Consider the following 10,614-nt stretch of genomic DNA (forward strand, 5'->3'; position numbering starts at 1 on the left):
CATGCCTGCATTCACACGCTACGATTTATATACTTGTGCAAGCTGGCTTGTGCAAATAGCTTTGAGCGTGTAAACGCACTTTAAGACAAATATTTGTTCTGAAATTTTAATTAACGTAACTTGTTTTACAAAGAGCCTATAAATTTTATAAACATAATTTACTTTTTATAATAATATAAATTATTGACACCATAAATGACCAGACTGATCGAATAAAACTAATTTTTTGCACTTCATACTATTTACTAAAGTCGAGTGTGTCACTTAATCTATAATTAATTGTAAATGGAACGAAAAAAAATTCATTTACAAAAAAAAATTATAAAAATTCATTTCTATTCAAATAATAGCAAATAATGAAAACCACTTATAAATCCGCGCTCGAATAACATGGTTGTATCATATTTATTATCAGACGATCATATACAATAACGAGTACAGTGCAAAATAATACATCGAATTTGCCCCTCTCAAATTGTTTTCTAACACTCGACGTTTGTAATAGATATCGTTAACAACAGCACTGACGATACTGTTGTACATAATATATACAGAAATGATTATAGGCATTTATGTTTTTACAATTAATGCTGATCTTACCGTTTAAGTACATTCGACGCGTCTATTAAAATTAGCATCAAACCGTACATACAAGGTGTCCAAAAGTCCACTATGAAACTAAAACAATATATCAGAAGAGTAAAAGCATAATACTCTATAAATTGAATTTTTAGAAGACACTGCCGAAGTTACATGTAAAATTCTACATGAATGAGCAAAAATTCTTTGTTTAAGCGTTCAAATAAACATCGTACTTACGATACAATCTTAAGTTATTGAATTCTTTATTTATATCTTAATATCGTTAAACTCATCTTTTTAATCATCTTATACACACATCTGCATCGAGGAATTTTTGTTTTATCTGATCTAAGTATTACGGTAATCTACATATTTTATCGCGTCTCCAAACGTCAGCGTCAATAACAAAACTATTGCATAATATGAGAAGATAAATTTATCTGTGCATAATGGTTTCTTTAACGTTACACTCGATATTCTATATGCATATATATATTTACATTTTCTTTTTCAATCAGTTACTTAATTTTGTTATTAATTAATTGCTTATGCGGTGTAGTTTATATCAGTGTTATCGGTGTATATAAGAAGCCTGATTTCATTTTGTTTCGCAACAATTGCAATAGCAATAATTCAATAAACCATTCAACGCACATACACACATGAAAGTGTATAAGTATTATTTCGTAAAACACCTTTCCGATTAAGACAGAACGACTGTATTCAACTATTTGGTTGAATACAAATTGCGCACATCATTTTAATATTCGTTTGAATCAATCGTCACTAAAAAGGTATTTTCTATCAAGCTTCTGCGTTTTAATATGATACAAGTGTTCCCACGATTTGTGAAAAAAACAATGTATAAAGTACTGTCACTTAGAAATAACATTGATACCGTTTAATAAAAAGATACCGCCACGGGTAAAAATATACGACATTTAACATTTACAAAAATTATTCTAAAATTGCAACGAAAAATTAAATGATAACGAAATTAAAAGTAACGGCGTAAAATACGTAAAACTGTTTACAAGACAAATTGGTTGATAATACAGAAAGTCTTTACTGCAGTTGCCATCTCGAGAGTTATTTATTTAAACACATTTTACTGCCATTAATCTGTCATGATTTATTGCACTAAGTCGTAAACTAAAATAACATAGTTAAATTATTTGAACATATTGTTCTTACACTTGTTTTTCCAATTTAATTATATAGCATTGATCGTGGCATAAAAGAATATTTGTAGAAATTGTTAAACTCTGTTTGAATTCAAGTTCATATATTGGAAAAATTAAGGATCTTTACACTTGTTTTCCTAATTTAATTATATAGCATTGATCGTGGCATAAAAGAATACTTATAGAAATTGTTAAACTCTGAATTCAAGTGCGTGTATTGGAAAAATTAAGGATCGATCAAAAAGAACATCGATTAATACGTAAAGAAATTGAACTTTTTGTCGTCGAGAATAAGACAAAAAATTACGTGAATCGTCCATAAATATAATTAATACCAATTTAGCATGGCACAGTCATCTTCCTTGCATATGTTACAAGCTTCATTAAATATTAAACGCATTCGTACGTACATTCGTATATTTTTCGTTGCATCACATTTGCATATATTATGCATCATTATTTTTAAGAATACCAAAATCTCCACTGCGTTCTAAAATGAATTACATTGGCCCTGTATGCACAAGGCTGTACGTTATCGAGCTTTTCTTTGGTCGTCTCGAGAGACTTTGGTTACTCTATTCACAGGTTTCTTCATCACAGAAACTACAATTAATTTCTTTACGCGAACTAAGCGCCAGAAAGTAACCTTTCTAAAAGGAAGCGAAAACGCAGTAGAAAAACACGAAATATTGAAAAATAAGAATTCACTTTTCAATTTTGAAACCAACTCCAACGTCTCGTCCTTGGCAGTTTCCTTATTGACTAATATGCCAAGGATATCAAGCACGATGGATGAGTAAATATTTACGAAAATAATTTTACAGTAATTCCATTTCTATTAGTCATCTTCGCGATTCGGATGCATATGCTGTAATAGTATTGTCTACGCATCCAGCTGCGAGGATCACACGATGGGGATGAAAACTTAGACAACTTACAGGACTAATACGAGTAGCCATAAATCCTTCGTGGAATTTTATCGTATTCAAATGATGACCCATTGTATTATACAAACTTATACAATGATTCGTTGACCCACTGGAAAATGGACACAATAAATGATATTAAACAAACACGTTACTATAAACAAATGTAAAATAATAACATGAAATCTTCTCTAATTATACTAAAAACCATAAAGTTGTTTCTACTAGCAGAAATGTCCCGTTCATGACCTCTTTTTATTTGCAAGTCTATGCGGCATAAATAATTTTATTATTTAAAAACGATTGTAACAAAAATTGAAAGTATTAGGTGAACCGAAAAGTAATGTCATTTCTGTGAATCTCAATACTTCTTTATCATTCATCAACTCATTCATTTTGAACCATTTAGTATTGAATATTTGCACACTAAATGGCAAAAGGTTGTTGATAACAAGGATAATTACATAATCGATTAAAAATAGAAATGTATTATGAATGTATTTGTCTGAATTTAATGTAAAAGAAATGACATTACTTTTCGGTACATCTAATACTATATCCATTAATTTATTTATTATTTGAGCTATTATCAAATTGATTACACTTAACGTAAAAAGTTTACTAGCATAAAATAGTTATTCTAATTTTTATGTTGTTTACTGAATTCGGAAAAGTAAGACATGACGATCAATACTTGTAAACTTACCAAGCAAATATATCAGCCATTTCGTGTGCTGCCAATGCTGTAATACCTTGCGTTATTTGTACAGTGCTTACAGAAGAATTTTTTCTGAGATCAAATATTCTAATATCTCCTGACGATGATCCAGTAAACAACTGTGGTGTCGACCTTTCAGATTTTCTCAAAGATGTGCCCAACACCCATGCCGTATGTTCCCTCCAAATCATAACTCTCGACTCTAATGGAGGTAATCTTCTGTCAAATAAGCGAACGGAACCATCACCACAGCCCACTGCCATCATTGCACCTGCACATATTTTCAAAGAGAATATTTATCAAAATAAAAATATACAAAATAATGGGAGATTTTAGACAGCAACACGTATCAACAATTATTATTTCTCGTTACGATAGAACATAAATTTGCATAAATTCAGTACAATATATGAAATTCTAATTGAATATAAAAGTATTGTATATTTAACCAATAAATTACATCTTTCTTTGAAGCTCGTTTCTTTGTGAAATGTACTAGTGTATAAGTTCAGTGATAATGTCCTGTATCTAACTTACAATTGTGGAATATAAAATCTAAATTTGGTAAATTAACAAATTAATACAAAGATCGTAATGATATGATTTATAAATTATGTAAAGTCGGATATTATCCTCTATATACGGTGGATGCTTTTCTGTACAAGCCTCTCGTTCAAATGCTAATTATTTACAAATTTCTGAAAAAGAATTGTGTATATCCTTAATGATAAGCCTATTATTCTTAATATTATTATTATTCTTGATTCGTGTTTTTGTACTCTTTTTCGAAATTGTTTTGTTTTATCGTATTGTATTTCATATATTATAATGTAAATGTATATATGTACTGATAATATGCACAGCTATATGCATATTGCTAATAATCCCGTAGGGGGTTTAATAGCTTTAATAATAATAATAACAAAATATATTAATAATAATAATAAAAAAGAAAAACAAATTAATACGATATATATATACATATCGTATTAATTTGTTTTTCTTTTATATATATATATATATATATTTTCTTTTATATATATATATATATAGAGAGAGAGAGAGAGAGAGAGAGAGAGAGATAACTAACCTACGCCATCAACATCAATACATGTAGCACAACAATCAGCACCTGTCGGTATATCTTGTCTTTTTAACTCGGTTTCTGCATCCCAGAGTCTGACGATACGAACGTCACCTGTGACAGCTAGAGTAAGGGACTTTTGCTCCCATTTTGTAACTAATCCAGCTGTTGCTACAAACAATTTTAATTAATTCGTATAGTTATGTATCGTAGCTTTATATTTTTTGCTTAACCGTACAAGTCCCAAGCTGCTGAGATTTTGTGTCGAAAAGTCCCAAAACAGTGTAGTCACTGACTGTCGAAATAGCGCGCTTAAATCACATAGCTGCTTTTTAAAATTTTTTCAATGTAAATAATACAATTAAAACATTTTGTATTGAATATCTTTTTTCTACCGCGCTGCTCGGTATTTTTCGACTTTTTTCCAATGACCCCTGGGACTCAAATGATCAAATATATGCGCACCAGTCGTAGTTTTTGTCGCCGGCTGTATATCAGCCAATGCCTGCCAAGCGGTAACTAAAATCGGATCACGACTCAGCGTACTACTGTAATTTTTCCATACTCTAACCGAACCGTCATCGGATCCAGCCATTAACAATGATACATCGTGGGCATTGATGAACTCGAGAGCTGTAATTCGTGACATTTTATTTCCACGACTCGCACAGTAAGTTAACTTTGTACCAGTTTGGCAATCCCATACTCTGCGGGCAAACGATAATATTAAATAAACCATAATTTTATACAAGGATGTTATTATCGTATGTCAAAGAATAAATACCCAAAGAAATCTTTTAATGCTACAGCCAAATGTGGTTCAAACGGATGAAATGTTAAAACTTCAGGGGAATGTGGACATCTTGTATGGAATACTTGCGATTCTATTCTACTTTGTACTGCTCGTAGTTGTTCTTCTCTTGCCTCGCGTCTCTGTCTTCTATTCCTTAGGTAACTAAACATTGATATTGCTTAGTAAAAAAGGTTGCAATTTTAAATTCCTATACAGAATGTTGTTTTATATTATCAGTACTTAGAATAGAAAGAGACCAAAGTTAATGTTAAGTTTAAGGCTTCGATGTATGTAGATTAAGGATTATTAATTTTAAGTTTAGTACGTAAGATATGAGTATGGTGGTATGAGCGAGGGTGTAAATGATTTAGTGGATTGTAATCCAAGTCCATTTCGTGGCTTAAAAGCTGGAATATATTATCAGTACTTACCGCCATTCTCTTTCGTAATGAGCTCTACTTTCCATATCATTCATCGATTCAGTTTCGCTTTCTAAACTAACTGGCTGAGCAAATTGAGCGCAACTCCATTCAACGAATTGCGAAGTTGTTAATGGCGTTTTAATTCCAGCAACTTCATCTGCTTCCTCTGATATCTGCGATAAAATGACATCGAAGTGTTAAATAAAGAAAGGATATGTTCTATCGATATCAAGTTATCATTCTTACTGTGTTAGGAAGTGGTTTTCTTGAACGATTACTATGCGGTGGTACTCTCGAAGAACGTAATAAATCTGTTCCAGAACTTACTGTAGGTGGTGATTCTCCTTTGCTAGTGCTTTATTAGAGATATATATATACACACACTGTTTACGTACAAATTTTAAGAATCATGTAAAATTAACTAAAAATTAACTACAAATTAACTGACCTTAAGTAAGTGGTGCGATTCGAGGGAGATGGTGGAAGAGATAACGACGAAGATATTTTTGTTTCGATCCCTTCCTTAGGTACAGAGGATTCCTTAACCTATAATCAAAACATACCGTCACGATTTTACGGAAACTCTTAATATACAGTGGGTGTAGAAAGTATTCGTACACCGATCAATTTCTAAAGAGACTATGTAAAATTGTAATTTATTAACTTATTTGTTATAAACAATGACATTCTACATATTCTCGGAAATCTCTAAAATAGATAGAGTACACAAAAAAAAATAGCTATTTATGTAAGTTACGAAATTAACAAGAAAAAAACAATTAATCGATAGAAATATTGAAGCAATAAGTATTCGCACAACTGTTTAAGGTTTAAAACTTGATTAAAAAAAAAAGAAATTTACATTAATTTATAAGTATATAATACTTCCTTCGTGGGATTAAATTAACTAAATGTATTAGTTATTCGAAGTGGATTTTCTTTGATTCCTCTATTAGAGCCATTTTTAAAAGTACTTTACTGGAAATTTGATGCTTTCTAAATTCATACGGAGCAATAAACTAATAATGCTTTTACGTTACAAACTCTACTGTAACTGGTTCGTCATAAGAATTCTCATTCTTCATTCGCATGTTTTTGTTAATTTCACAAATTATATTAACTAGTAAATGTTGTTTGGACTATATTTATCTTAGAGACTTCCGAGAATATGTAAAATATCATTGATTATAAGAAAAGGAAGTTAAGAAACTACAATTTCACACAAAAGTTTTTTGAGAAATTGATCGGTGTACGAATACATTCTACATCCACTGTAAAACACATTACCAGAGTATCTTATTTACCTGATTTCGAATATGGTTGGTGACTTTCTGGGACATCGAAGCGACAGCTGGATGAGGATCATTATCGAGGCTACATAATCCATGCCACAGTTTCATATATACACTACCATAGGAAAGACTTGGCAGGTTCCCAAGAGAACTGTGTCCTACGATCATTAAATCACAACTTGTTACATTTTTATTAAACGTCAATAGATATCTCAACTTTACAGTAATGTGCTTGTAGATAATAAATGTGAAATTAGCTAAAAATAAAAAGTTACAAAATCTAAAAATGAAGGATGAACTATGTACGAACATGCAATGGAATTTCCAATCATTATTACCAAGTGACTCGCAAGGTTTCCTCACGAACTCCCAATTATTTCCTGGCATATGAATGAAACAATATAAGGAATTGTTATCCAAAATCCGAAGGTAAATCTAGTAACTCTAGCTGGCGCGACATATTTTGTTACTTACCTAAACTACTAATAGACGACGACGACGACACTCTTTTAATGCGATCCTGGCCAAATCCATCCGTACTGTCTACGCTATAGGTATTATTAGGAGAAAGCATTTTTAATCTATCCCTAGAACTAATGCGTCTTAATCCACTAAATGGTGATAACGTTTCCACAACAAGATCTTTTCGACTGTTTTCTTCAGCCAAAGCCAAAGTTACGAAGGAATTTTCAAAGTGTAGAACCATCCATTGAAGCGCTACTACTAATTCCTGTAAAATATTAATATTTCATTCGTATCCGAATAGTTTCATCTATAATTAAGTCGATATAGCATTACATTATATAACAGACTTACATACTTTTCTAACTAAAGGGCACATGTCGTGAGAGACTGTATTAATGAGTGTTATAGCAATAATTTGATCGATATTATTTGCATGTTCGCTTCGTGTTGTTACGCTATTTATAAATGTGCCCAAAGCATAAACACTAGCTGCTCGAACCTATGCAATTATATAATATATATTATTATCGTTTAATAGAAACGCCAATAAATTAAATAAATATATTACGCGTATCTTGTACCTCAGGAACTGAATCCTGTAACAACGTAAACAGCTTCTCATGAGCAATATCTCGAACTCCACACCATCTTGCTTTGTCATAATTATGCCAAAGTCTTGCCAGACATAAACACAGCCACTGACGTAATAAAGAGTTTGAATCCCCAAGTTGTTCCAAGCAGATCGAGACAAGGCTACCGTGATTAGCAGCTACTTGGCCTTGTCGATAATCATTCACGATACTGGCCAGAACAAATGCTGCTAACGTCCTGTATTCGCTCTGAAACATTGAATAAATGAAAGTCACATTAAAAAACTGGGAATTTTCAAAAACTTAGTCTGGAATATTAAATATAATAATACCGGCACAGTAGTATCCTGAAGAACAGATAAAAAGTACTTATGTCCTCCATCTCGCACGAGATCTGTTTGACAAGTCTACAATCGAAATATGCAAAAGATTAGCGTAGTTAAACGAAAATGATGGAAAACAAGATCTTGAACACTTTTAAAGGCCTAGTATCGAAACTTACACTGTCAACTGCAAGTATTTTTGCCCAAATAAACACGAGTAATGGACGTAATTCCCTAGCATTACTTTGAAGTAGCTTTAGAACATATGGGAAAATGCCTACGCTAAGAGCCAAGTTTACAGCCCATGGACCAAGATCAAGAAAGCGTCCTAATAATTCCAATGCTCTTAGCCTATGGACTTGACTTAATAAAACTTGAAGTACTATCGGCAGTTGTTCTGGAGGATTACGGTTTTTCGAACCTAGAGTAAGCCATACTTGGAAGGCTGTAAGCTGCTCCTCGAAAAAAGGGGAATGGACAAACTGATCTTTATTTTCAAGAATAGATGGTAATTGCGCTAAACAGAGATCAAGTGCCAAGTCCCATGCTTGCCACATAGGGTGCTAAATTCATAAACAAAAAAAAAAGTGAATACATTAATGACGACATATAATAATAATAATACGTATACATAATATAAAACATACATCTTGTAATTCCAAATTGTATCTTGCTCTTTTAAAAAAATATCTTTCATATTTACCTGATAAGTAGGAGGTAATTTTGGACAAGAAACTGGAGTACAATCGTATGACCGAAGTATTCTCTCGGCAAGTAAAAAATTTCTGAACAAACTAGCAACTAATAAATCTTGCCTGAATAATCTCTGGAATAAATCTAAAAAGTAATTATATTTATATAATCCATCATCTTTTGTTATATGTTAAAAATAGTTACATAACATTTGCTTACCTCTTGGAAACGTGTTCCATGCTATAGTGTCAGTGATCGCTGTAAATATCCAATTAAGTTCTCCTAACATTGTTCTTCTATCAGCCAATTGCCCAGGAATTCTGAAATTTATGTACCACAATGAATAATATATAAATGATTCGTTTTTTGCAAGATAATATTTAATGTACATTTATTATAAATATATATAATATTCTTACTTATCGATCAAGTCTAATGATATTTTTGGTACCAATTTCGATGTATTTTGCATTATAAACCTGCACAAAAGTAAAACAAAAGTTAATTTTATACAGAAAAATATATCACGTTCAGTGCTTCTTACTCTTTCATCTCACCATCGCAATGCAATTTTTATTGGAGTCGTAAGGCATGATGTGAATATATCTGCTGGTAAATCTGGATTCATAGGTAAAATCTGATTAGCCGCGCATGCTGCCAATTGAATACAATTTTTGTAAGATGGCACTGTGGTACCTGCAACTCCAGTTGCACGGTTCTGCTGAACCACCTGCTTTTCCATCTGTGAAACGTTTACATTACACCCATGCACGAGCTTTACTTTTAATCAAAAAACAAGTCAGATTTTATATACCTCGTATTCCTTCTCGTGTTGTTCTGCAAATTGTTGAAAAGACTCTACAATTATACCTGCGTTAGAACAATCATATACGTAGATGCTAGGAGCACCCATCCATGTCTGTAAATCGTATACAGACAAAGGAATGTATTGCGTATATGTCTGTAATAATAATTCATCGTTAAGAATATCCTCATCGAACAATTGTTTAAGAATTGGTTTAAATTCAACTAACCCTATTAAATACCCATATTTCACCATTACTAGTCGGTTTAGGAACACCATGCCCGTTATAATGAAACAAAACTCTTTCCTCTTTCGCGTTTCGCCTTAAAGAAGTACACAACTTTTTAACTTCTTCAACCGTAGGATCTAAACTCTGTTTATAACGAGCTCTCGGTTGCCATCGTTCATATTGTTTTTGTAAATTCGAACCTATAGTTTCCAAAGCTTTTTGCGGGCTCACTGATAAAGGATCTGTAAAATCAAGAATACCGTTTTCTCAATTACGCAAATATTACAAAAATGTATTTTCATTTCTGGATAGATATTTGAGGTATTCGTTATGAAAGCAGTATAACTGCATCGTCTTTTCTTATGGAAGATGTAATAGGTTTGATAGGCGATGAAGCATAATTAATGTCCTTAAAATATGATGTGCAGGTGGTGTGTCGATAAATCAATTATATCTTTGTGTTTTATATATTATTTATCTTAACAAGACTAATTTTATAAAATGCGTA

General features: G+C 31.9%; 2 protein-coding genes across 4 annotated transcripts in view; one reads left to right on the top strand and one right to left on the bottom strand.

The window, feature by feature from the left end:
• The window catches only part of LOC128885338 (uncharacterized), a 148,067-nt gene extending 141,084 nt beyond the window's left edge, over positions 1-6,983 (top strand). The window contains exon 4 of the transcript XR_008459585.1: positions 6,348-6,983. The gene's annotated coding sequence lies outside the window, so the exon portion shown is untranslated. The remainder of the gene's footprint in view (positions 1-6,347) is intronic.
• LOC128885328 (regulatory-associated protein of mTOR) overlaps positions 375-10,614 on the bottom strand; it is an 11,432-nt gene continuing 1,192 nt past the window's right edge. Inside the window, exons 3-23 of one of the 3 annotated variants that reach the window (XM_054139318.1) lie at positions 10,107-10,348; positions 9,887-10,033; positions 9,630-9,814; positions 9,492-9,551; positions 9,292-9,392; positions 9,083-9,216; positions 8,559-8,942; positions 8,389-8,463; positions 8,048-8,305; positions 7,822-7,965; positions 7,476-7,731; positions 7,340-7,381; positions 7,014-7,159; positions 6,158-6,255; positions 5,956-6,064; positions 5,719-5,882; positions 5,279-5,449; positions 4,960-5,201; positions 4,501-4,659; positions 3,399-3,681; positions 375-2,804 (exon numbers count right to left, since the gene is read on the bottom strand). In XM_054139318.1, the coding sequence (XP_053995293.1) occupies positions 2,609-2,804; positions 3,399-3,681; positions 4,501-4,659; positions 4,960-5,201; positions 5,279-5,449; positions 5,719-5,882; positions 5,956-6,064; positions 6,158-6,255; positions 7,014-7,159; positions 7,340-7,381; positions 7,476-7,731; positions 7,822-7,965; positions 8,048-8,305; positions 8,389-8,463; positions 8,559-8,942; positions 9,083-9,216; positions 9,292-9,392; positions 9,492-9,551; positions 9,630-9,814; positions 9,887-10,033; positions 10,107-10,348 (3,596 nt within the window). In that variant the 3' untranslated portion in view covers positions 375-2,608. Of the gene's footprint in view, positions 2,805-3,398; positions 3,682-4,500; positions 4,666-4,959; positions 5,202-5,278; positions 5,450-5,718; positions 5,883-5,955; positions 6,065-6,157; positions 6,256-7,013; positions 7,160-7,339; positions 7,382-7,475; positions 7,732-7,821; positions 7,966-8,047; positions 8,306-8,388; positions 8,464-8,558; positions 8,943-9,082; positions 9,217-9,291; positions 9,393-9,491; positions 9,552-9,629; positions 9,815-9,886; positions 10,034-10,106; positions 10,349-10,614 lie in introns of all 3 variants that reach the window. The other 2 variants (XM_054139317.1, XM_054139319.1) reach the window with 2 other exon arrangements.

The sequence above is a fragment of the Hylaeus anthracinus genome, unplaced genomic scaffold (genome assembly GCF_026225885.1).
Source record: "Hylaeus anthracinus isolate JK02 unplaced genomic scaffold, UHH_iyHylAnth1.0_haploid 11981, whole genome shotgun sequence".
NCBI lineage: Eukaryota > Metazoa > Arthropoda > Insecta > Hymenoptera > Colletidae > Hylaeus > Hylaeus anthracinus.